The sequence below is a fragment of the Micromys minutus genome (genome assembly GCF_963924665.1).
Source record: "Micromys minutus genome assembly, chromosome: 11".
In the NCBI taxonomy this organism is placed as follows: domain Eukaryota; kingdom Metazoa; phylum Chordata; class Mammalia; order Rodentia; family Muridae; genus Micromys; species Micromys minutus.
Genome location: NC_137980.1, coordinates 24,454,660 through 24,481,693, shown reverse-complemented (window position 1 = coordinate 24,481,693; position 27,034 = coordinate 24,454,660). Strand labels below are relative to the sequence as shown.

At 46.3% G+C, this 27,034-nt stretch overlaps 1 protein-coding gene across 1 annotated transcript in view; it reads right to left on the bottom strand.

Annotated features, from left to right (window-relative positions):
• The window catches only part of TGFBR3 (transforming growth factor beta receptor 3), a gene marked incomplete at its 3' end in the record, with an annotated part of 149,268 nt that extends 122,613 nt beyond the window's left edge, over positions 1–26,655 (bottom strand). The window contains exons 1-2 of the mRNA XM_080925516.1: positions 26,401–26,655; positions 4,317–4,473 (exon numbers count right to left, since the gene is read on the bottom strand). Of these exons, the coding sequence (XP_080781642.1) occupies positions 4,317–4,383 (67 nt within the window). The 5' untranslated portion in view covers positions 4,384–4,473; positions 26,401–26,655. The remainder of the gene's footprint in view (positions 1–4,316; positions 4,474–26,400) is intronic.
• Positions 26,656–27,034: the final 379 nt, after the last annotated feature.

Sequence of the window (27,034 nt, the reverse complement as noted above, 5' to 3'; positions counted from 1 at the left end):
AAGCACACTTAAGCTTGTGCAGCAAGCATTAGTTTTGGAGCTTCTTGCTTTCCCGATGTTAGATCACGGGATCTATGATAAGGGGTCAGTCAACAGCCTGCGGTAATTTCTAATCAGAAGGCACTCTGGTTCTTACATGGTATATCTTTCATGAACCTGGGTCATGGCTGGCTGCCACCTGCCTGCTGCACCTCGCTCTTCTCAAACACAAGCAGCGAGGGAAGGGTTTCCACAGAAGGGCCTGTTAAGCCCATGGGTTGAACACACACAGCCTGCTGTGCTTCATGTACTTGCCCTGCCCCATGAAAAGCCCACACAAGCCGGTTTTTACCACCTTCATCCTGTCTGCTCCCCAGCAGCCTTGCTGCATGGCTATGGGGCCCTTGTGTGAAATGAAAGCGAAGGCAGCCCAGGATGTTCTGTCTCTGGGGACGTGGCACACATGTGCCTACTCCCAAGGTACTTAATCAAGCTAAGAGTTTCGTTCATTCCACATGTGGGCTCTCCCCCTGGGGGACCCCAATAGGGCAGCAATGGCCTGCATTTCATTGCCAAATACCTATGCTTAAATGCCAAGTTTTCCACTTGGAAGTCACAGGACTTGGCACAAGTCATTAACTAAAAACTGAGGCTCAGTTTCTTATTTGAAGATGATCAAGGGTTAGGTTGTCATAATAACACACACACAGAGGCACAGACACACACATACAGAAACACACACAGACATACACACACTCACGCACACATACATGCACACATGCATGCACAGACACACACACACCAGCCTGCAGCCCTCCTGCCTGGAAACCGCTGTATTTTTAGCTTCAGGGAGCGGGTAGGAAGTGCTTGGATTTGTAGATTAAGCAGGGTGAGTCTCTCATCTCAGAGCACTGAAGAACAGCCAGCCCCAAAGCACCAAATGCAATCCAAAGCTCTGCTCTGGTACTCAGTGTCCCCAGAGGCCACTCCCTTCATCTTTTCCCAAATGAACCTTGCTTTATCCCCACAAAGTTTTCCGAGTCTTCTCGCCAGAAGACAGAGGTCATGCTCCAAGAAAACTCATCATTACTCTCTCTCAAGCACCTTCTGGGCAGTGCACCTTGGTACACACTGTTAATCCCAGCACTACTTGACACAGGCCAGCAGATTTCTGTGAGTTTGAGGCCGGCCTGGTCTAAATTACTTTGTAGCTTGGGCTGTCCTGAGACTCATTATTTAGACCTCGCAGGTCTCAAACTCACAGCAGTGAGTTCCAGGACAGCCAAAGCTTCAGAGCAGAGTAAGAATGTTTCAAAACGATAGCAACAAACAGAAGCCAAACAAAAGCAAATACCCTCAACATTCTCTTAATAGAGAAATGAGAAGGTTCAGTTACCAACCCTAAAGTAATCTACCAACCACTATTTCTGCTGCCCCTTAGCTGTGTGGTCCCAAGGGAACAGCTAGCTTTTCTGTGGTTCTGTCCCCTCACCTATGAACTATGGGTAATTGTTCTGGAAATAAAACGATGTCATATGTAAAAAGCACTGGGGGTGGGGCTTAGCATACAGTAACTACTCTATACATCTTCATTATTATGATCTCCTGAAATTCAACTCAGCCAGAATACTCCAAAAAGCGTTTGGTGAAATAAACTGAGTCTAGCTGGAGAGCTATTGAAAAGGCTAGTATGTGGCACAGTTGGTAAGAGTGCTTGCAACCTCTAAACTGGTCACAGAGACACGTGCCAATAATTTCAGCACTCTAAAGCCAGAGGCCCGAAGATCAGAAGTTCAAGGTCATCCTCAGCTGTTAGCACACTTGAGGGATAGAGAAGGAAGCTGGCATACATCAGCACAGGCAAATAAAAAAAAAATGTTTCCTTCATTCATTTGGCTTACTAGGTTGTGCAAAATGACACCGATTAATGAACGTCTATACTTTAAAAGCCTCCCTACAGGCTAGTACCCAGTCGGTAAAATGTTTGTCTTGTAAGCATGAAAGCCTGAATTCAACACCCCCCCCCCCGACAGTTCCCAGAACCAACAAGCCGAGAGTGGTAGCAAATGCTTATAATCTCACCAACGTCAGGTAAGAGTCAGGTAGGTGCCCTGGGCTCACTTGGATAAGCCAACTTAGTGAGTTCTTGGCCAATGAGAGACCTGTCTCAGCAAAACTGGAGCAGCAAGCCTGAGAAGAGACTCCTGAATTGTCCTCTGGCCTACATACCCACAGACATGTGCATGAACATGTACACGCATAGTCATGCACACACACCATAAAAACAAGAGGCACCTGCCCCTCTGTTTACCTACCAGGTACCCTGTGGTTCTAGAAAACCTTGGCTCTATTGTATTTTCTACCATTGCAAAACTTTATACACACACACACACACACACACACACACACACACACACATATATGAGACTGTGTGTACATATTTCTTCTTCTTTTTCTCCCTCTCCCCCCTTATGTTCTGAAAGAGAAAGGAAGGTGTTTGGCAAGACTGATTCACCATCAAAACTATCAAGGTTGCACAAGTTGTCACACTCACGGCTTTCCCATGAAGCAGCTCTCCATGACATCAGTGAGAACGGAACCCCCATGTCAAGACCCCAGGCGCAGTATACACCTTAGCACAGAAAATGTGCTTCCTCCCCCACCACTCAATCCATTCGAACATTAAGACCCATTTTTGTTGGGCATGCGGGCACAGATCTTGAATCCTGCCACTCAGGAGGAACTCTCAGGTGTTCCAGGACAGCCTGGGCAACAGAGAGAGACCTAATCTCAAAAAAATGAGAGGGAGAGAGAGATTGAGATTGAGAGAGAGAGAGAGAGAGAGAGAGAGAGAGAGAGAGAGAGAGAGATTGAGAGAGAGAGAGAGAGAGAGATTGAGAGCAAGAGAGTGAGAGACAGAGACAGAGAGACAGAGAGACAGAGACAGAGAGACAGAGACAGAGACAGAGAGACAGAGACAGAGAGAGAGAGAAGATCCATTTTAATGCATACCCGAAAGGCAAATAACTCTTCAACAATGACACAAAATGAAACTGCTGACAGAGAACCACACAGACAGAGTGGGCAGTTCAAGTTCACACACTGGCATTTAAAACAACAACAAAAAACAATAAAGAAGAAGAAGAAGAAGAAGAAGAAGAAGAAGAAGAAGAAGAAGAAGAAGGAGAAGGAGAAGGAGAAGGAGAAGAGGAGGAGGAGGAGAAAGAAGAAGAAGAACAACCACCTTCTTTCTAAATGTTTTCAGTGGTTGGAGGTAGCATTCTGATCTCCAGTCTCACACATCTTTCCACCAACTGGTCTTCCCACAGTCTGTCTGCACAGCCCCCATCTGTCTCCGGAAGCCTTCGTGGTCAGATGTTATCTTCCGTCCACCACACAAAATGCAAAATATAAAAATCTGGGTCCTCCCAGCTACACAACTCTGTAAGTGAACTATGTGTCTCCATAACTCATCTCTCACAAACTGGCACACCTCACCCAGAGCTTTGATTACATGAGCTTATTGAAATTGAAGTATTTTGTTCATTTTGATATACCATATACACCAGAGGGCCTGCTGGAGTACATGTTTAGGTCGATGCTGTTCTTGTTGAGAACTGCCCACTTCAGAACTGATACAATGTGATACAATGAATTGCTTTTCTATAGCTCATTACAGAACAAATGATGACAAAATAGAGCGGATGAACCTTCAAATGTGTTAAATGGTCTTGACATGAAACCCAGGGTGTTGGGGTGCAGGATGATACCAACGCTCCCCCGTTCACTCTCTGATGTCTCTGGGAAACGTGAGACATCTCTCCCCATTCCCCTACCCCTCACTCTCCCCCACAGTGCTGAAGCTGGTGACAACCTACCTCCCAGATCCTCTCCCTGTGTCTTAAAACATTCTTATTAATATATCTGAAGCAGCTGAATCTAGACACCTCCCCTCCGCCAATCTCATAAGAGTGTTACCTCTATATCAAAAGATCTATTTATTTTATAAGAATATTCTTTTTCAAGTATTCTTATTTTGCTATTAACTATATCTGTAACAAAATTCTAATGGGGCTCTTTATTGTCTGCCTACCTCAACAAGGTTAGCTGGGTCTCCATGTCATGACATTAGAATGTCCAGCCCCAGCCTACACATCATAGCATAGGCAAACATATGTATCAGTATGATAGTCAAATAATTTATTTACCTAAAGAACGTAAATATTCATATTTTACATAAAGATAATATGGACACAATATTTCTAGCCAAAGAGACTGGGTGGGGGGATGGGCATTTAAGAGAAGGTAAGAAGGTAAGAATTCACAAGGAGCCTTACCAGCGGTGACCAGACAGGCATTCATCAGGACAAATACGGGGATCATGTGGTGGGATGTCACTGCCATCTCTCCAACAGCCTTTGGTTCTTAGGATGGAAGGCAAGCGTGGCAAGTTGGGGGAGGCCTTAAGATCCTTCTCTGCAACGTTCAACTTGCCTATAAAAATAAACACATTTCAGTAAGAAAACACAGTGTTGAAATTTCACAAGCAAGCGCACACATCAAATGTAGACGTTAAATGGGGGAATTTCTGAAAAGTATTGAAGAAAAACAATTTGTCCAGAAAAAGACCAGGACAGCAGTCGGGTGAGTTAGGTTAGACAGTGACTGTTAATAAAGATTCTTAAAGGGACATGCTTACACTTCACATTCCAAATACGAGGCAGAGTCTTACTATGTTTCCCAGGCTAGCCCAACATGCTTGGGTTCAAGTCCTTTCTGCTTCAGCCTCCCCGAATGGCCAACATCATAGGAATGTACCAACACACTCCGGTAGATCTTTGGTTCTGTGTGGAGTTTTTAGGACCATGACAGACACTCCAGGCAGACCCTGTCATATCAGCAGTAATGTACTACTAAAGCAGTCAGGGACACTGGGCACACAGCTTGAAAGCCAGCAAGCAGAAATAGTTCTTAGAGACTGACAATGACAGTGCTGCCACTAAGATCAATTTCAATTACACTGAGAGATCTGGAGAGAGAAAAAAGCAAAAACAAAAACAAAAACAAAAACAAAAAAGAACAGAAATAACAAAACTTACATTTCAACTTTTCACCAATATCAAAAAGGAGGAAAGGTTTCGCTGCCTCTCTGCCACATAGATGACAAACTCAGTCCTGGGTCAGGTGATCCAGAAGTCCCTTTCTAACCTGTTCTGGTTCCTGTCTAGAGCTCTGTCAAGATTGTATTGCTGTTGCTTTACTTTTGATGTGTGTGTGTGTGTGTGTGTGTGTGTGTGTGTGTGTGGTGTGTACACGTGGTTTGCTTAAGGCAAGGTCTCACTGTGTAGTCCTGGTAGTCCTGTGCTCGCTGTGTAGAACAGTCTGGCCACAAACTCGCAGAGATCCACTTGCCTCTGACCTCTGAGTTCTGGAATTAAAGGTGTGGCCACCATCCAGGTGAGATTTGTGATCAGTGTCTTTCGGGGGGGGGGGGTTGTTTTGTTTGAGACTGTTGAAATATATGATTGTGTGGAAGAGACAGAGAGAGACAGAGAGAAAGGGAGACAGAAACACGCATGTTCACACAGAGACAGAGAGACAGGGAGAGAGACAGAGAGAGCCCAGGTTTATGCAACCAATCAATAAACATCAGCTCTTTTGATCACTACCCCGTTCTCTTTAAGGTCTTCTCCATGACAACTGAGAAGATTCCCAGTCTGGCCATTCATGTCATTCTTAGCTCCTGCCCAACAAGTTTTGTTTATTGCCACAGGGAGAAGCCAGGGTCAAGGGAGAACAAAGTTACCGGCAAAGCCGAGAGAAAACCTGGGGAATGGCTCGGTGCCGACAAGTTAGAAAACTTATTTGAAAGCCACAAAATTTACTCCAGCCAACTCTTGGAAGCCCCACCTTTCTGTCACCATCATATAAACGGAAATACCTGTTTACTTAAGAACTCAACAACAACACTGAGAGCTTGTCTCCAGTTTTTCCTCTTCAGAAATTAGATTTCCTAAATGAGTTAATAAAGAGAAGTCTCTCTGAAAGAATATACCATGTCGGCAAATAACTAACAAGAGTTTTTTACTAAAGCAAACCCCATAAGGAGCACTCAGAATACGGTTTACAGGAGGATTTTTATGGAGCAAATAACCACATGCAGCACAGGGCACGTGTCACCGCCGCTCACATCTGCAGGGCCTGTGGGGCTGCGCCGTAATAATCCAGGAGCTTACACCAGTTCTGAAGGAGCCACAGAAAGAAAGGCAAATGGTTCTATTAAAAATACGGCCTGCAAATTGCTGACAAGAATATTGGGCAATTATATAATTATTATATAATCGAGCCAAGCTAAACAGTTTGATGCCCAAAGGCAAACCACAGCAAGCTCACTCCGGATCTGGGCTCATCTCTGAGGAAGTGCAGGACAAGTTGAAACGCCACACAGCTGTGGTGAACAAAGATGGAGCTTCTTTGAGTTGAAACCCTCTTTATGAGAACTTGTTAGAAAGGAAAGCAAACGGCAAGGGGCTTTTGTCTAATCTCCCCCATGCGCTGACAAGAGTTCTAGGACCTGGGAGGCATAGAAAGGGAATCCCAAGGGTCCCACCTGGATGACCTCCAGCCAAGACTACAGACAGAGCCATGACTCAGGAATTCAGCCCCTCAGCAGAATGCTGGGTAGAGCCAGGCTTCCAGAATTTTGTAGCTCTGAAAAAAACCCAAAGAACACAAACTCCACTTTTCTCTGAGTTTCTGTCATATTCATTTAGCCAAAGACCAGGGGCCGCTGACCCTCCTTGAATCTCTTTGGGCTGGAGAACTATATGAATTCATAAATAGGTCCATTGAGACCCTGGAACAATTTGGAGGCTACTGTAGAGCGATCTTTGCTCACCATCCAAGGCTTCAAAGCAGTGTGCTCTACTAAGAGGGGATGTGAGCGTTTAGCACCACAAATTAACAGAAGAAAACAGGGAGAGAGTCACAGATTTAAAAACAAAGAAGAATGTGCTGCTAAGTCTGTTGATTTCGGGGCATGCTGTGTTTACTTCTGAGACCATTAATCGGAGCTGGCTGCTGAGCATTCCTGAGATCCAGCAAAGCACTTGGGTAAATACAGGGATTAGCTGAGGAAAGCCTACTCAACCAAATCCTTGACAGCACCGCGGATCTAGACCCATGCTACAAAGGAGCTGCTTCGAAAAGCCTAAACTAAGTAAGGAGTGTGTGTGTGTGCGTGTGTGTGTGTGTGTGTGTGTGTCTGTCTGTCTGTCTGTCTGTCTGTCTGTACTGGCTGATTTTGTGTCAACTTGACACAAGCTGGAGTTATCACAGAGAAAGGAGCCTCAGTTGAGGAAATGCCTCCATGAGATCCAGTTGTATGGCATTTTCTCAACTAGTGATCAAGGGGGGAGGGCCCAGCCCATTGTGGGTGGTGCCATCCCTGGCCCAGCCCATTGTGGGTGGAGCCATCCCTGGCCCAGCCCATTGTGGGTGGTGCCATCCCTGGGCTGGTAGACCTGGGTTCTATAAGAAAGCAGGCTGAGCAAGCCAGGGGAAGCAAGCCAGTAAGTGACATCCCTCCATGGCCTCTGCATCAGCTCCTGCTTCCTGACCTGCGTGAGTTCCAGTCCTGACTTCCTTTGGTGATGAACAGCAATGTGGAAGTGTAAGCTGACTAAACCCTTTCCTCCCCAGCTTGCTTCTTGGTCGTGATGTTTGTGCAGGAACAGAAACCCTGACTAAGACAGTGTCTATGTATATTTGTGTTTGGGGGCACATAAGTGACACAGTGTACATGTGTGATGTGGCAGCACATGCAGAGGTCAGAAAACAACTTTGTGAAGTCATTTCTCTTCTAGCTCTGAGTCAGTTCTAAGAATCGAACTCAGTCAAAGGCAGCTCCTGGAGCTTTTCACGGAGAGAACACAAACCTGGGTGGTGATGTCTCCTGACACAGACAGGAATCAGACCTGAGGTTCACTGGGTCTGAAGATCTTGTTCTCATAAAGCTGCCCCATCTCCTGCCAATGATGGCGCTAGGTGGCCTAGGCAGAGCAGTGCCAGAGAGCTTACCCCAGCCGTGCAGACAGGAGCCACTGCTCTGAGCAGGCCCAGATCCAGGGCTCTGAACTGCCCCTCCCCCCAATCTATATCATCTGTGAACAGCTAAGATGCATGAAAGGCCAGTCCTGCTGATCACAAGCTGCAGGATCTCCCTGACACAGGGCAGCAACAGGGTAACCAGAGGAGTCTCGGCGAGGATCCAGTATTGCTGGTGTCACAGACACTGTATGCCTTGAACCAGACTCATTGCAATGGACATTTGCAAGATGTGTGGACAGAGGGGTATACGGTGGGACACACTGTAGCTTTCACAAAGAGATGCATTCTATGCTTGTTTGTGTATGTTGTTTTGGGGGGGGGGGTGTTGCAAGAGCAAAGGACAGATATGAGGGGATAGGGAGATATTTGAACAGGACCGGAGCGTATGATGTAAAACTCACAAAGAACCAATCAAATGTGTTTTTTAAAGTGAGCACAACTATGCCCAGCAAGATCTTTTAATTTTTTATTTCATTTATCATCAGCATGAATGTTGTATGTGTCTATGTGTATGTGCCTATGTGTGCATGCGTGTGAGTACATGTGTGTTCACACGTGATGTTGTACTCACTCATGCAACAGTCAAAGCATACCTTGAGGAGTCAGTTCCCTTCTTCCACCATGGGTTCCAGGGATTGAACTTGAATTGCCAGTAGTCATGCTTACTGGCTGAGAGAGTTCACAAGCACTGGTAGGATGGAGTTACAATGTTTGTGAGTGGGGATGAGGTATGGCTCCTTCGGTAGAATGCTTGTGTACTACACTTTAAGTCCTACATTCCACAGTAACACATAAAGCAGGCATCCTGGTTCATGCCTGAAATCACAGAACTACAGAGGCAGAGGCTGAAGGATCAAGAAGTTCAACATCTTCTGTTGCTATACAGCAAGTTCCGGGCCAGCCTGGGCTATATACAACCATTCCTCAAAAAAAAAAAAAAAAAAAAATCAAAAAGGGAAATTTGACCTTGCCTGAACTTCAGTAATAAGTCATCCCTGAGTTTCCGATGGCTTCGAAATGAAGAGATCTGGCAAAAGGGGTCAGCAGGCAAAAGTATATATGTGCTGTTCAACCTGAAGACTTGAATTCAATCCCTGGAGTTCACAGTAAAAGGAGAGAACGACACATGGAAGTTGTTCTTTAACCTTCCACATGAGTGTCACGGCACGGCCCGCATGAGGCCACATGCACACACTCAAGCTTTTACTCTCGAGAAAACATACATACACACACACACACACACACACACACACACACACATACTAAAAATCTTAAATGTTTTGACTTTGTCAGGCGATTTTCTTTTTTTGTGATACACAGGCTTGAAAATGGTTTAATAAAGCCAGCAGCCCTGTTCTGACTGCTCCTTTCTCTTGGAAGGCGGTGTAGATTGCAACATCAGAGAGTAGTGTGGCAGCCAGGGAGGGGGACACAGGGCGGGAGCGGCTCAGTCTGGTAACATTCGAATGCCCTTTAGACCTGTATGCAGATGCCCTGGGCGGCTTCTGCCAGCCCTGCTTCACACAGAGAAGCCGGATCATTCAGAGGCCCCGAGGGGGGAGGGGGGAGGATATAGATAAGAAATCTCTGGAATCATATCTAAGTATAGTTGATATTCAGTAAATATTTACTACCACTGTGTGCCAGGCACTGGCCCCAGTGCCAAGGGTGTGGCAGTATGAAAAGGAACCAAACCACTGCCTTTGTTTGGCAATAAGAAATCAGTGACATTTGCTACTTGAGATGAGACGTTTAGCTTCTGGAGCGAGCGTCCGTTCTTCTGTCAACAGACCTATATGTACTGTTTGTCCTGCACCAGGTAATAGGGATGCAGTGGCCAAACAAGATGCTTGCGTTCTCCAGTCTGGGTTTACAGTCTGGCAAGACGGGCACATAGTCACACATACAGAATTACAATTTAGCAAGCAGTCCAAAGGACGTGCTCTTCGGAGACCCACATCCTAAAAGGTCAGGCAGGCACAGGGAAACCTGGGTGAGTGTCGTCTTTCTGTCATTCCCTGTTTTCCGACAAAATACCCTGGCCAAAGCTACTACTTAAGGGAGAAAGGTCCATTTTAGCTCATTGTTCCAAGCTGTAGTCCCTCACGGTCAAAGGGTCACGAACTTGAAGCAGCCAGTCCCGTCACGTGCACAGCTAAGAGCCCAGAGGACTGAATGAACGCTGCCTGGCTCGGCTTGCCTTTGCTGTGCATAGGGCTGGGGTGTGAAATAGCGCTGCCCCAAATTCAGGGCAATTCTTCCCTCCTGAGCAGGGGCTGCCAGGGAGTGGGAGGTCAGGCAATTAGGAACCAGGAGCCAGGAGTCCACTGGGTCACGTGGAAGGAGAGATGGGCACCTCAGCCTTGTCCGCATTAAATGCCAACGGCGGAGAAGCTGCAGCAAACCAAGGCTCTGCCGCTTCCTCCAGGTCTGACCCACTCCTGAGCCAGGCTAGTCAGGCCTACCAAGGGTTTTAAGGACCTAATGGGGTTCCGGCTCAAGGAAAGCAAAAGTGCTAGGGCCAGTGTTGACATTCCTAGTCAGGAGAGAGGTTAAGGTAGATGGGAATATCTCCATGTAGCTCCCACTGGCTTAGAACTTCTGGACAAGCCAAGGATGGTCTTGAACCCCTGATCCCTCTGCTTCAGCTTCTCAAGTGCTGAAAGAACAGGCACTCTAAGGGAGCCTGGTGTGAGCAGGGGAGACCGAGGCCAAGCCTTTCTGAGGTTCCCCTGCCTCTGGTCTCCATGGACACCTTCACTCAGGAGCACATACCACACAGAGACATGCAGGTACACATAGTTTTAAAGTAAAAGTAAAATATCTTAGAGAATGTTTTCAAGATAAGATATAAGTCCTGCGTCAACAAGATAGTCAACAAGATAGCCACAGTCTAGCAGTAGGCCTGTATTTGGTCCCCAGATCCCACAAGGAAGCAGGGAGGAACCAACTTCTCAAAGTTCCCTCTGACCTCCACATGGCTGCTGTGGGCATGTTTGCATGCACACACTCAAACACACACACGATAAATAGATAGATAGATAGATAGATAGATAGATAGATAGATAGATAGATAGATAGATAGATAAACAACAAAAATTAATTAGCAAAGCAGTCTTGAGCCAGGCATGGTGGGTTACATCTGTCACCCTAGACCTCAAGAGAGGACAGAAAAACTACCACAAATTCAAGACCAGCCTGATCTACACTACAGTTTCCAGGCTAGCAAGAGTTATATAAGAGAATGTTTTCTCAAAACCAAAAGACAGAGGCCCTAGCAACCATCGTAAATGCTTGCGAAGTTGTTTCCAATAGAAAGAAGCTACAGCCTGAACGCCGCTGGCTAAGGTCAGGGTGTGGCTGCACACGCCCCTCTCCCACCTGCTGGATCCCAAATCTGCAGAGATTTATGCTGGAGACTGGAATCCAGCCTGACAGAGCCACCAAGCCCCACACTATTCAGAATGAGGAGCTGATGTCTCCAAAAGGATTTTAGTCTTGAAGCTGCAAAGATCCCAGCAGGGTTCTGGGCTCTAGGTCTCCTTCTGCTGGGATAAAATGCTGACTAGAAGCAACTTGGGAAGACATTGGTCTATTTGACTTTCAGATTTCAGCCCATCATGGAGGGAAACAGGCGGGAACTCTACGCAGGAGATTGAACACTGCTTCCTGGTTTGCTGACCATGGCTTTCTTCTACAACCCAGGTCTCCTGCCCAAGGGTGCTGCCATCCTTCACAGGATGCTCCCTCCCACATCACTGTCAATCAAGAAAGTGCACACAGACGGGCTCTTCCCGGTGTGGTGGTTTGAATATGATTGGCTCAGATATTCGGATGTTCGGTCATCGGCAACTGGCACAATTTGATTGGAAGGATTGGGCGGTGTGGCCTTGTGGGAGGAAGTATGTCACTTTAAGGTCTCTTTGAAACCCTTGAGGAGGGCTTTGAAGTTGTAAAAGGCCCGGCCTTTTTTTCTTTCTCTCTTGGCCTATGGCTGATTCAGTGCCACACGTGCCTCCATGCTCCCGCCATATTTGTAAGATTTGCCTTGGTCGTGGCATTCCCTTACAGCAATAAGACCCTGACACACACATGTGTACACACACACACACACACATGTGTATACACACACACACACACACACACACACACCATGCTCCAGTCTGTATCAGGTGACTCAAACTAGCCAGCAGAAGAGGCTAGCTCAGTGACAGCACCTAGAGCTTGCTAGCACAATGAAAAGAAAACAAGACAGTGTTATATCCATTACCATGGGGAAATTTATGGAAGGTCGGGAATTTGTTAGAACATTTTTAGTAACCAATGACAGGCAAACCAGGAAGGACACTGAGCGTGCTGGGGCACAGGAGGCAAGAACCCTGCCACCCAAAGCTTTACTTTGTTCATCTTTAACATGAAGATTAAAAAATTGCTTTTCTTCTACACCTTCCACACAGCTGTCGCGTCTAATTGGCGGTGATGAGAGTCTCTCACAGAAAAAGAACCACCATGCATTATGTGGAAGTTTCAAATGCCTCTCTGTGCAGGAACTGAGAAAACCAGAGCACACTGTCCAAGGAGAACATTCAGCCTCACAACACAGTGGTAAAGATTGTGTTTACTAATTTTTATCTAGAACGTATGTGGACAAAAATGCAGTATATTCCCAGCAAAATATTTAACTCCACCTCCGGTCAGGTCTGTTCATTTTATGTATTATACACACACACACACACACACACACACACACACACACACACACATACACACACACATCGAGAGAGACTTACATAAGTTTAGATTCACCTTTTTAATAAAAATCTACCATTTTGTGCCATTCTTCAGAATCTGTGACCTCTACTCATTTCTCTCTTCTCATTGTAAAACCCACTTATGATTAATTCCAGCCTTAATGGTCTTGGTATAATGTGTTGCATGTTACGGACTCTGAGCCTATGAGGATGTTAGGAACAGGTGGTGTCTCCATCAGTCTCTTACAGATAGGGAAACCAAGAATTCAGAAGGCTTCATGACTGACCCTCTATTTCCTTCCTCCCAGGCTGTGTTCTAACTGCTGTGACTGTGGGAATGTGCATACCTTATCCCCTTCCTAGGAGGATTCAGCACCTTGCTTTTGTCTGACATCATACAGCATCTCAGTGACTAGCTATGGAGCACCTGCTGTATGCTCCATGACCTCTCATTCAATCCTCTCAACCACCCACAGAGATGGATGCTTCCTTTAAGTTGCTAAGCAACCCCAAGGTCACCAACTAAGAAGCCCTGGACCAAGTCTGTCTAATTCCACAGCCCATGCTTTTAGCCACTATAAACAGGGACTCTGCCAGAAATAGCTAACAACCATGGAAAAAAATAGAAAAAGAAAAGAAAGGGTGCTATGCCTATTCCTACATCACTGTAGGCATGGGTAGGGGACAAGGGGACAGCTCCTAGCTGAGGAAGGCTGACACAGGGACAAATTACTTTGCTTTGAAATCGGTACGGCAAAGTTTGGACAGCAATTACATGTCTCTTTACTCATTAAGTCAACAAAGATTTAGAAGTAATTATTGTACGTCGGACACTCAGGAGCTAAACACAGTTTGATGGCTTAAGCCCATCCTTGTTGTCATGGCGTCTGGTGGGGGTCAGGAAAACAGAACAGGTTTGGGGGTGCTGAGTCTGTGCTAGACTGGTCAGGGACGACCTCCCAGGAGAGGTGACATTTAAGCAGAGGAGAGAGAAACATTGTATGAGAAAAGGCCAGCCAGGTGTGAGAGAAGCAGATGCTGTGGCCCAAGTGAGGTCATACGTGGGATCATGAAGCCAACCACAGTACAATGTAGTGGGAAGTGTAGTCCCTCTTCCCCGGCGATCAGGATCCTGCTGCTATAATAAATCAATAAATAAATAACTTGTGAGTACAGAATACCCAGAATGCTGTGAGGTACCTAGGACCCACTTCAACTCTATCATTTTATCTCATATCATATATAAGATACATTATATTAACACATATATGATATCATATATCAGTTTACTTCTAGCCTGATCATCTTTAATCCCAGGGTTAAATTATACTGCTGGCTTTCTAATGGCTTCCCTGAAGCCTTGGTCTTTCTGTCCTGAGAAGACCAAATTGATATTATCTCAATAGACACAGGAGGCACAATGACTCCGGCCTCACACTTTGGCCACATACCCTGGGCCCCCAAAACCTGACTCGTCAGCAGGAAAATTCCTGGCCCTTAGAATTAAGTTACCAGTTCCTGAAGTTTCCACCCATCACTAGCATCACGGACAGAAGCAAGAGCTAGCTTCACAAACAGTCCTAGAATCTGAGAAGGCTTAAAACTTTGCTTCATCTTAAAGATGGGCTGCAGGTGAGATGGCTCAGTGGGTAGGAATGCTTGCTGCCTAGCCTGCCAACCTGAGCTTGATCCCAGAGCCCACAATGATAGGAGAAAACGGACTTCTACAAAGTTGCTTTCTGACTCCCCCCACAGGTGCACATGTGTGCATGCACACAAATAAAACATAATTAGAATTAACCTTTAAAAGTATTCTAACTAACATAATGAAAACTGGGTATGATGGTGCACACCTGTAATCCCAGCACACAGGAAGTAAATGCAGGAGGGTCTTGAGCTTGAGGCTAGCCTGGGCTACATGAGACCATCCCAAAATAATAAATAATTAAATAAAAATAGTAATTTAATTTCCTCCCATGTCTTCCATGCCTGAAGTGGAACAAAAAAAAAAAAAAATAGGACAAAGGAGAATAAAAAAAAAAAAACAAAACAAAACAAACAACCCACCCATTCAAGATCCATGAAGCCTGGCAGACTCCAAACTATTGTAGCACAGGCCCTAAGCAGGGCAGATTTGGAAGGTTTAGTGAGCTGCCAACAGGATGAACTCAGAGCCAAAGAAGGTTGTTGGGGTCACAGTGAGAGCTGCCTTCTGCTCTGCATGTTTGCTTCCCAAGCCCCTTTTCTCCTGCCGGGTTTAGTTTTCATCTTTTTATCAGGACTGGTTAAAGGGCAAACCACAGGCAGAGAAAAACCACAACAAGCCCGTGCCTGCTGGAGGTAAAATGGGAATCTCCCAAACCACTTGTCAGGCCAGGGAGAGTCACCAGTGTCCCAGCCCAACTTTTCTTCAATGAGGCTGTGAAAATTCAGATTCTCCTTCTCCCAGCAGAACAGATACCTGAGTATATTCTAAACTGAAGCTATCAAAACCTCCCAGGTCCTGCTTCTTCTGATTCGTTTACTCACTCAACAAACACTACAGTTCTGAAGAACTTGCTCCACACCAGATACTACCTCCAATATGGAGACACAGCAAGGCATAAAATGTGCAAGTCCCTGACCTGGGAGCCCTGGAGATAGCAAAGCATGACACATAATTGTATACCAGGTGACAATAAACCGAAGAAAAAGGAAGCAAGCACACAGGAGTCTTTAGTGTCTTTGTTTTGACTAAGGCTCTATAGGAAGTGAGCTTCAGATACTTGGAAGAACAGAATATTCCCCAGAAGACTGATTTATTAAAAGCATCATATGGAGTGGTAAGACCCTCAGGAGGCAGGTAAGACCCTCCTTTAGGCCGTTGAGGACAGGCCCTTGAAGAGGTGGTGAGACCCCAGACTTTTCTATTCCTGCCTAAACATGAATAAATTTGCTCTGCAATGCTTTCCACCATAAGTACTGCCTTACTACATGCCCACATAACAGGGAAAATTCTGAACAAGACCCTCCAAAACAGTGAGCCAAGAGAAACCTCTTCTCTTTAGAAGCTAATGGTCTTGGGAATTCTGTTATAGTGATGAAAAGCTGGGCAAAACCCTCAATTTTAATCTAGGATAGTCCACAGGAAGAGAAGGTTTCCGTGAGCTAGCAAAAGAAGTCATTTCAGAGAGGAACCATGTAAAGCTTCAGCAGAAGAGCTAATGACAGATGTGGTGGTTTGAATATGCTTGGCCCAGGGAGTATGGTCTTTTTGGAGGAAGTGTGTCACCATGGAGGTGGGCTTTGAGACTCTCCTCCTAACTGCCTCCAAGACAGTCTTCTCATGTTTGCCTTTGGAACAAGATGTAGAACCCTCAGGTCCTCCAGCACCATGTCTGCCTGGATGATGATAATGGACTGAAGCTCAGAACCTGTAAGCCAGCCCCAATTAAATGTTGTCCTTTATAAGAGTTGCCTTGGTCATGGTGTCTGTTCACAGCAATAAAACTTTAATTGAGATAACAGAGGAGGCTGGAAGGAAGAGTGGTTATAAAAGGAACAGGATGTGAGCACACCTGGTACACTCGGGAAAACCAGAGCCACCTCAGGTGAACACACTGAGGTTCAAGAAAAACATAGGGAAAACTGGATGAAATGTTAATAATCATATAGTCAGTCCATGCTAAGGAGAACAGATCTCACAGATCTGTAAGATCCAAGAGACACAATGCAAGAAATGTTTTCAAAGGTACCAGTGACCACAGATGAGAAGTTGGAGAAAGATGCAGAAGCCAGGAAAAGTAGCTGGAAGTTTGTGGGAATAGTCCAGGTCCTGAGAAGACCTGGGAGGAAGGGGAGAATGCTATCTGCAGAGATGCGTCTTTAGATAGTCACATCACTCAAGTAGTAGTGGACTCCCTTTGTAAACTTTGTATACTTCAAGATAAACTTTGTAAACCCTCAAGAAAGAAAAGTGGCCAGAGCCCCTGAAGCACCAGCAGCTAGGCCCCTCTCTCTCTGTACACCCCTCAACTGTCATAACTGTCACAAAGGTCATCTCCAAACCCTCAACAGGGTCTTTCCTGGGTTATGCTAATTTAGGTGAAAAGTCTAAACAAAAGCCACCAATCCCTGAATGGAAAAACCCACCAAGCCCTGAGCACAAAACCCTACCAATCCCTGAACAGGAAAAGTCACCAATCCTTGAGCTCCCCCAAGCTCAGGACTTGAAATCCCACCAATCCTCACCCTGAAAGTCTCCACCCCATAAAAGCCCCTATAACTCTGTCCAATTCCCTGCTGCTGACTGTTTCCTCCTAGGAGCCTAGGCATTTGTCCCTCCACATTCTTGACCTTCCAATAAATCTCTTTCATGAGATTTGCTACCTGCTGTGATTCTCTCATCAAAGAAGACAAGCAATAAAGAAAAGAAGAAAAGCAGACAGAGATCCTCGGCTCAGCTGGAAATAAATACCCTCCCCCAGGGAGCTGCAGCCTCTCTGCTGAAGAGGCTTCCTCACAGAGCTGTGTGGTTCCTGCTCTTGGGTCTCAGGACACTCTTCTACTGGGAGACTCTCCCACCTCAGAGCTATATGGTTCCTGGCCTTCCAAGACCCAGGACACCTCTCCTCCCAATCAGAAAGACCAACAGTGCTGAGCTCAGAGCACATGGATGGACAGAGGGACAGCAGCAAGGATGACAGAAAGAGTGAAGAAGACCGTGAACTGCGAAGCATACAGCACATTAGAGGGTAGGCTGAATTTAATGGGAAGACCCGTTTGAACCACATGGGGCTGCCTCCAGATCGCCATGAATGTGGCTCCACAACAGAAAACTAGAAGTTTCTAGAATGGATATGGTCGTTTACTATGTAGGCTGAGAAGAAAGATGGACGAGGAAAGTGTTAACAGCACGGATGTCCTCCACCAGAACCTACCCTAAAAATTAATCTCCTTTATGAAGGAGCCAGAGGACAGAGCTGGACCCAGCTGTGGCAACTGAGGCAAGGCAGCTGTGAGATGGCAGTTAAGGCTTAGTGGTTTCATAAGGCTAGGGCCCTGAGCTAGGACGCTGCCTCCCCTTATGTCATCTGGGGATGCTGCAGAGCCTCTTTACCACCAGCAGCAACAAGTACCTCACCAGCTCTGTCTCCTAGCCTCCATTCTGTATAAATCCCTCAGTCTTGGCGATTTTGTGGTAGCAACAGAAAATGGGCTAGCATAAATGCCAACAGACAGGGACTCGATATTGAACAGGAAGTCTGCAGGGAGGGCAGGAACTCAACAGAGAAGACGGAACTAGTTCTGAGAAAACCATGGGAATAGAACATGGACAGAGAGAGGCAGTAGGAAGTAGTAGGTTGGGCCGATTCTGCACACCCTCTGTTGGTAAGGTTAAGATGAAAACCACGTGGGTGTGACCAGCTAGGAATAGAAAGGGAGCTTCTTAGACACCTGGGTCTCCAGGACCCCACTAATCCCACAACCAGCAGCAGGCACCTCAAAAGGTTAGCCTTTGGGCTCCGGATGTGGCTCAGTGGGTAGAGTGCTTGTCCAGCACTGCGTAACCAAACATGGTAGGGCGTGCCTACCATCCCAACTCCTGGGACCATCAGAAGTTTAAGATCACCCTTAAAACTCTGAGTTTGAAGGCAGCCTGTGCACATGACATCCCATCTTTAGAGAGAAGGAAAGAATGAGAGAAGCTGTGTCTGCCTGGTGTGAAGGTGACGCGTTCATGCACATCATCTAGCTGCCGACACATCTTGCCTCCAATGTCTTCCTACAGATTCTAGAATACCAGTGAGCCTAGACACCACAGCTGCGTAAAAAGTACGGGGGAGGTGTAAGGAAAGAGTGGGGTACCTTGCACCCTATTCTGGCACTGTGAAGGTGAGGAAAACTTTGTCAAACGCACCAGCTGGGTCCCAGAACCCTCTTCCCAGAGCACCCCCAAAAGCTGCCTAGCTGCTTGCTCTTCTCTGCGAAACATAGGGACCAAAAATCAACCCTAAAATTGCTTCTAGTCCCTAATACAAAATGCGCGAGGGGCATCTGGAAGCCAACAGAAAAGCTCAAAGATTCTTTAAAGCCCGTATCGATGGTCCTTTGTCCTTCCCCTCTTCAAAACAGCAACCCCTCTCCCAGATGACCATTTTTCTTGGCTTAGCTTCACAAGTGCATGCGTGTGATGTGCATAATTGAAGCCAGGCTGCTCTCCCTGGCTTTTGGAAAAGAGTATCATCTGGATCCTAAGAGTTGCCAGCTGTAGCGTCAACCTTAGGCAGCCTTGAAGCTCCCGCCTGCACACCTCCTGAGATGTGCTATCAGTCTCTTCCTGTCACTGTGAAGCTCCCCTTTCCAGACTCCCAACCCAGTTAAAACTCCAAAGAATCCTGCTCTGAGTTCAACCCGCCCCAATTCAAACCCTTTAGCACGACATCTACCTGAGACATTGTCTGGAGGCGTTTTCAAGAACTTGCAGAACTCCTTTTAAAAGAAATCTCTTTCTTTAAGCCCACACACTGAATAAAACTAAAACTGTGAACAGACACTCTAACAAGGAAACACGGATGCCACAAACTGAAAAGGCATACACAGAGAACCACAGGAAAAAGAACTCGGGTCCATCCTTCCTGAGCTGCTGTGGAAAACATCATGAATCCAATGCCAAGCTGCAACTGAGGTCAGATATGAATAGGAGGGATCAGAAACCGAGACAGGGGTGGGGGTGGGGAGGGTCGTTGCTCATACAGCGTTCATGGTTCAAATGGTACACTATGAATATACAACCTCCTCTCTGAAGTCATAAAGGTTAAAAACACACAAGAAAGAATAAAACATGAAGAAGAATGTCTGGACAGAAAGGCCTTGGCAGGAAGAGGTAGACCCACTTAGGAGATGAGAAACTTCTCCCCACACAGGGAAGACCTGACACTGCCTTGATGCTCAGTGCACACTATGACTCAATGGTACTTTCCCTCCGAGTCAGACTGAACTTGCCGGCCCACTGTATAAAGTCATGTAAGAAAAAGAGGTGCACACCCTTCAAGGATACTGAGAAAGGTTTGTGTTTGAGTGCATTCTGTTTTAAGAGCATAAAAACCACACAAGAGACAACTGCCAACAACTCAGTGAATTGTTGCACAATGATATTTATTTAGGCTTTGTGTCAAAGTGTCTCACCTCAAATAACCCTCCTAATCTGAGGCGGAAGGAAAAGCCATAGTCTACTCCAGCAATTGTTGCACAGTTAGATAATTATGAAGCGAAATGTGCAAATGGCCAGCACAGGGCTGTACCCGAGGACCAACATCACACTGTCAAAGCACACGAGCTGCTGAGATGCTAACGGGATGACACAACCACATGGAACTAAGTATTCATCGAGTTTCCATGAAAAAGGCTCAAGCAGTAAAAAGAAAACCCAGTGTCCTGCCAGACCCTCCACGTTAGTAGCTCGGTGCAGCCAGCCAGTCAGCCCGAGGACGGGCTGATCAGCAGGAGCAGCCCGGGATTCCCTTCACAAGGTGCTCTCTCGCTTTTTATTTCCCTCACCACGAACTAATCAACTGAAATGTGTTTTCACGAACGGTCCTTCTGTAACTGTATACAAAAACCTGACCTTCCGAATATGCCAGAAAAATGAATTCTGTGTTTGGAGGGACAGAAAAAGACAGGTGTCTTCCCAGTGCAAACGGTACCGAACCCTATGGGCCCTCCTCAGTCAGAGCCTGACATCCAAGAAACAGCCACTTCTCTGTTACTCATTCTCTTAAACTGAACAGTTTATTTCTGACTTAATGTCAAGGATTATTCTGGTGACAATCTGACATTAAATTTGAAATAAAAATGAAGCTTGCTCACACTTACACATAAATTAGAGTCCTTTCACCAGATTTGGTTTAGCTTTTGATTTTTGTTTTTGTTTTGGAGGGATTTATTTTCCCCCATGACAGGGTCCATGTAGCCCAGGACTCACTGTGGATTTGTACGCTGATCTGGAATCCCTGATTCTCCTGCCTCTACCTCCCAAGAGCTGGAGTTATAAGCATGGTCTACCATGCTTGGATGAAAGAAATTTCAACACACAGCAATTGCTGACACAAATACCAGATAGTAACACTTACACACACACACACACACACACACAGAGATGCACATATGCACATCCTATATAAAACACTCACACACACAAGTATGCACATATGCATACCCCATATAAAATGCATTGGCAGATCCATTAGGATGCCCTACAGATGTGTTTCTGGGTCCCTACTCCACTCTTTCCTTCTTAAATACAGGCCTCAGAAGTTGTTGGCCTATTTAAAACTCCATCATTGGCCTGAAAAAAAATGAAGGGAAAAAATGTAAAATAAGGTCCAAACAAGAGTGGTCCCAGGCAGAATTTATATGAACACTTCTTCAAACACAAAATATTACACATCTTGGCTGAAAGAGCTGGAAATCCAAATAACTGGACCTTTCCCTAAGGTGGTGGGGGAGGGGTGGTGCTTAGAAAACCATGTTAAGCCCTAAGCAAGGACTTTGTAAATGCAGCAAGTAAGTCAATTAACAAGTAAAGGTGTGATTTCAAAGGCTATAAAGACAGAAATCCAGAGATAGACGGAGATAGACAGAGCCCAGAAAATGGACCCAGGTCATTTTAACACCTTTCCAAGTGTCATTTGGTTTATTTCAGCCTGACTAGAAACTGAACAAATTAGCAACAGTTTGTGTTTTTACAGAATGCTACAAAGAAGCCTTGCTATCATCTCAGTCTGGAGACAGGGAAACCAGAGAACTTCCTGCACCAGGTGCGTGTGTTCCACTGATGCAGACATCTCACGGAGTTATTACTCACTGATACAGACATCTCACCCATACAGACATCCCACCCATACAGACATCTCATGGAGTCATTACTCACTGATACTCCTAAAGGGATAACTTTTGGGGTGGGGGTGTGTGGCTCAGAGACCTGGTGCTTGCTGCACATGCATAGGTCCTGGGCTCAAACCCCAGCACCTCAAAATAATACGAATAGTAGTTTTTCTTATAACCTATGCTCACCCTCACATTCTTAACTGGCCACTCTCCTAAGGCAGTGGAAGAGAACTAATAAGTTAAAGATCTCTAAAAACAAAAACCTAACCAGTTATGTAAATTTCAAAAAATAGTTAAGGATTTTGAATGTAAAAAGAGGCAATATTTGGCAGTTTAAGAAAATAAGGAACTGACTGAACTAGCTGTTAAAGGATTAGTTAAAGTAGGGGCTGCAGTAGAAAGGTAGTCCTTAATTAACCAATCAGTCTGACCACTATAGTTTTCCATCCAACAACAATGAAAAGATAGAAAGTCCACCTTTCAAAATGACTTATAAAGAGGTTGGAGCAACGGCCACAGAGTGAACGGCACTGGTTGAGCCTCAAAGGACACAGGCTCAGCTCCTGTCATCTATGGGGGCTCACAAAACCCAAATAAACAAACAAACAAGAAAACCAAAACATGTAACTCTAGTTCCAGAGAGCACAACATCCTCTTCTAACCTCTAAAGGGAGACACAAGGCTCACATACATATCTAGAAGCAAAAGCACACTCGCACGCACGCACACACAGTGAGACAGACAGACAGACAGACAGACAGACACACTCACAGATGGACAGAGACACAGGAAATGTAAATAACTTATCAAGAAGAAGAAGTGGGGGTGGGCTATAGTAACATTTCCACTCGCCTGTCGTCCTCTAAATTCTACCTGTTCTGTCCTTCAGTTTAAAATATAAACCAGAGCTTTACATGGATTCATGATCCCCAGAACTTGAGGGCCACTTGGGTACTAAAAGAAGCCGGAAGCAACCCCACGGGATTTCTCTAGGCTTTTAGGCAAGTTGATTTTTGTAAAGGAAAATTAATTCCTTTGAGTCTTAAAAAGAAGAGGACAGCAGTTTCCTTCTTAAAAGCAAAAAAAAAAAAAACCAAAAAACAAAAAACAAACAAACAAAAAAAAAAAAAAAAAACAGTATCGCCAATTCTTAAACCCTTCCTGAGAGGTCTTGGCATCTCAAAGCACCCTGACCCCCTGCTATCAGGGTGCTAAGCTCATTTGCTGAACTCCGAAGCCATGGACCAGAGGCTGATTAGAGGGCAGGCCTCTGATTGACGTTTGTGAAATAAGTCACCTAGACCAAAGATTGGAAGACGAAAAGAGACCCTGAATCAATGCCAGTCTGTGAAGTTGATATTTACAGACTGACAATTTACAAAGAAATGGCTACATTTTAAAGTGATTTAGAATAGAATCAATTTGACCTTACAAGTTAATATACAGAGAAGTTAAATCTTTAATACAAGATACACAAAATACAAAACTTTCACAACTACAAAGACAGAAAGATTTTAACAACAACAACAAAAATCCAGTCTGGGTGATTTTCAAGCATGTTAATCCTTAAATATTTTATAGGCTTATTTACAGACATGATACCTAAACACACCAGATACCTGCACTTAAACAGAATATGGCTTTGAACTATGGACACACAAGTTGAGTGCCCCTGCCCTAACAATCTAACATCCAAATGTCCCCAAATCCATAACTCTCCCAGAACAAATATGACACTGTAAGTGGAAAATTCCACCCCAATGTCGTAATGCTTAAAATGCAGAGACACTAAAAACATTGTATGAAACTACCTTTATGTTATCAGATATATATCACACATAATTTATGTTTAGCCCTGATTCCCTCCCCCAAGAGATCATTATGTATATTCAGATATTCCAAAGTCTGAAGAAATCCAGGGCCCCTTTAACCACAAGCATTTTATTTTCTCAAGACAGGGTTTTACTGTGTGTGTAGACCTGGCTATCCTGGAACTCGATCTGTAGACCAGGCTGGCCTTGAGCTCACAGAGATCCTCCTGCCTCTGAGTGCTGGGATTAAGGGTGTGTGCCACCACTACCCCCTGGCACCCCCAAACATTTTTGATGAGGGAACTCAAACTGAATTCAAACATACATGTGTGCAGAATGCTCATAAGAGGGTCATGGGACAAGGAGCTCTTGCTACCCTACACTGGGGAGATGTAAATGAGAGATAATGACGGTACTGAATCCGTCACTTCCCCAAGAATGAGTTCATTCAGTTTTATAAACGAGACAACTGGGGTCATTACAAAAGGATTCACAAATGAATCTCTTTGGATTGCCAGCTCACCTGAGGAACCCAAAATGCTATTTAAACAACACAAAAATCTTACATACATATCTGTCAAAGAAAGCAAACTAGAAGAAGAAAAGGGGACCCTATGAGTGGTATTTAAGTATTTACCACGTCACCACAGGTTCTAGACACACATTTAATATTCAGGCCCTGAACTTAAGATCACCCCACTTAAAAACAGTTGAAATTAAACGGAAAACTAAGAAAGCAACTTAGTTACTGCACTAGGTAAAGCTACAATAGTTTCCGTTTCTGAAATACGATATACATTCCTACAAACAGGTCTAGGTGCCTGCAGGACATCAGTAATATGCTGTGTGCCCCCTGCTGGTTAATGTTAAAAATAACAAAATGAACTTCTCAGGGCATAGGCCTTTGAAGTGCTGAGGTTCAGAACTCAGTTGACGGACGCTATTGTTTTTTAATGTACATGAGTTAACCCACAGTTAAGCAAAGCTGGTGTGAGGTGGTCAGATTACATCACAATAGGGGACGCTTAGAGCTGACCACAAAGTGAAGGGCAAAACCTTTCGCAGAGCCTTGAAACACTAAACAATGCAGAATTAAAGCCAAAAGCAGAGAACAGCAAGAAACTGAGCAACATCCTTTCCCTGAGACAATGGCATGAAATCAAGTCCTCTTTAATAGCCCTTCAGGGGGTAAGAATTATTTCCCTGCCTCCTGTGCCAACCTCAAGCTGTTTCCTAAGGAAGCCAAGCGGCCTTGATCAACAAAGTCTGGTGAATTAATAAAAGCAATGAAGAATAAAGATCCAAATTAACACAAGTCAGAGTTCTATTTATAATTATTTGGACCCAGGCTCAGAGAAGCTGGCTTCTGGCTTCTGCAAAAAAGTGAGCACGATCACCTAAATTAATCACAGATAGTTTATCTGTGTCTCAAAAGATATATTCAACTCAGACAGGAAGCTGGGCGAGAACAGAGGGCCAAGGACTTAGTGCCCATGGATCTTTGGCTTCTGGCTTCTGCAAAAAAGTGAGCACGATCACCTAAATTAATCACAGATAGTTTATCTGTGTCTCAAAAGATATATTCAACTCAGACAGGAAGCTGGGCGAGAACAGAGGGCCAAGGACTTAGTGCCCATGGATCTTTCCGCCATGGCCGAGGCAGCTCTTGGGTTAAAAGTAACAGAAAGCTTTATGTGACCTTGGACAAATATCTTCGTTGCTAGCTGCTAGAGTCTCTAGCATGTGATCTGTAAAATGGGTCCACTAAAATCACTTTTAACCAGAGTTGGAGTGGTCCTTAAGTCCTGGCAGGTACAAGCTGGAGTTGGTAGAGATACACACAGGAAGGGATCAGTACACTCCGGTTTTAGTACCCCCAAGAACCAGCTTAGTTCTCCCTAAAATTACCCGCTACAATCTAGAGGGTCATTCTCGGGATATTAAAGGATCCCGACACGGTGGGTTTTTTTTTGTTTTGTTTTGTTTTGTTTTGTTGTTTTTTGTTTTTTTGAGTGTTGTTACTTTCCCAAGCAGCTCACTTCTTCAAAGGGAGAAGAAATTTTAAATCGGCTGGTTCTTCTTCATCTCAGTCTGTCACTCGCCGGATCTCTGCTACTCTCCTGTCACCGCAGGGCGCAGCTCGCGGCGCAAACACCTGTGCAGCGCTCCGCGCGGTCCCAGTCCGGAACATCTGTGCACTCCTCCAACCGCACAGCCACCCTGGGGGACTCCCAGTTCACAGCTAGCGAGGGGAGCGACTGTTTGCACCAACACCTAAGCCGCGGTAATTGGGGCTTGTAACGCCAGCTGGCTGCACCCCTATCGGGTGCAGGAAGGTGGGACAAAAGTCCCAATAAGTCCAACTCTGCGAGTGGATTCCTCTAGCAACATCCAAGAGTTTCAAGTTTGTCCCAACCAAGTTCACACTCCTTCGGAGCTTCTACCATCAGCGGGAGCGCGGTGGGGTGAACCCGGGCGCGTCCTGTGCTGGGTTTTCGGGACTGACTCCCCGAGCCAGGGCGCGGCCCGCGGGGACCCTGGACTAGCGTGGGCGCGCGTGTCCCGTGGCCCCGGCCTCTGCTACCCATCACCGTCCGGTGCCCACCCACGCCGTCACGCGCCGGGAGGGCAGTGGCCCGCGGCCCCGCACGGGACTAGGAAACCGCAGAGAGGAAGAGCGAAAGCGGGCGTGGGGAACTCTTTCCTGGCGCTGCCCACCCTGGACTGCCGAGGATCCCGGTTCCGCTCAGCGTCAACCCGGCCGGACCAAAGCCAGGTCCCGGGCTCGGGGTCCCGGGTGGCCCGGGCAAGCCCGCAAAGCAGGCACCGACACGCACCGCGCAGCTTGCACAGCCGCTGACCCGGCGCCGAGCCGCACGTACCTCGCAGGGAGCGTGTCCAGGACCGATCGTCCTCCGCTAGATTGGGGAGTAGCCGAGGCGAGTCCCCGCGCCCAGCGCGCGCAGGCGGCCGCGAGCTCAGCAGCCTCAGTTCAACTGCGCCATCCGGACCCCGCCGGGGACTTTCACCTCCTGTCGGGAGCTCGCGGAATCGCGCAGCGAAAGTGACCGGGAAGGACAGTAGCCCGCTTCCCTCTCTCCCCTCTCTCTCACTGCCAGGGAGGAGGAAAGTGGCGCTCGGCGTCCCCAGAAGCCTGGATCACCCCCATCGGGCCCGTGTGGCGCCCTAGCTCGGCCGCGCACACGCGCGGGCGGGGTCGGGCGAGCAGCCACAGCAATCAGCGCGAGGGGGGAAGGGCACCGCGGGCCTCGGGGGCTCGGCCGCCTAGAAACTCCTCCTCCTGCCCCTCCTCTCCTCCTCCTCCTCCACTGCTGATGGATGAGCCCAGAGAGCTTGCTCCAGCCTGCGCTTCCCTGTCCGGAAGGCTAGGGCTAGATGGAGAGAAAGGAAGTCGGGGAGCGGCCCGGGATGGGGTGACAACTGGGTATCCCTGGCCTGGAAGACGGGTGGAATACCCGGGATGTGGCGCTCACTGAGGGGACTCGCTGCCTCTCC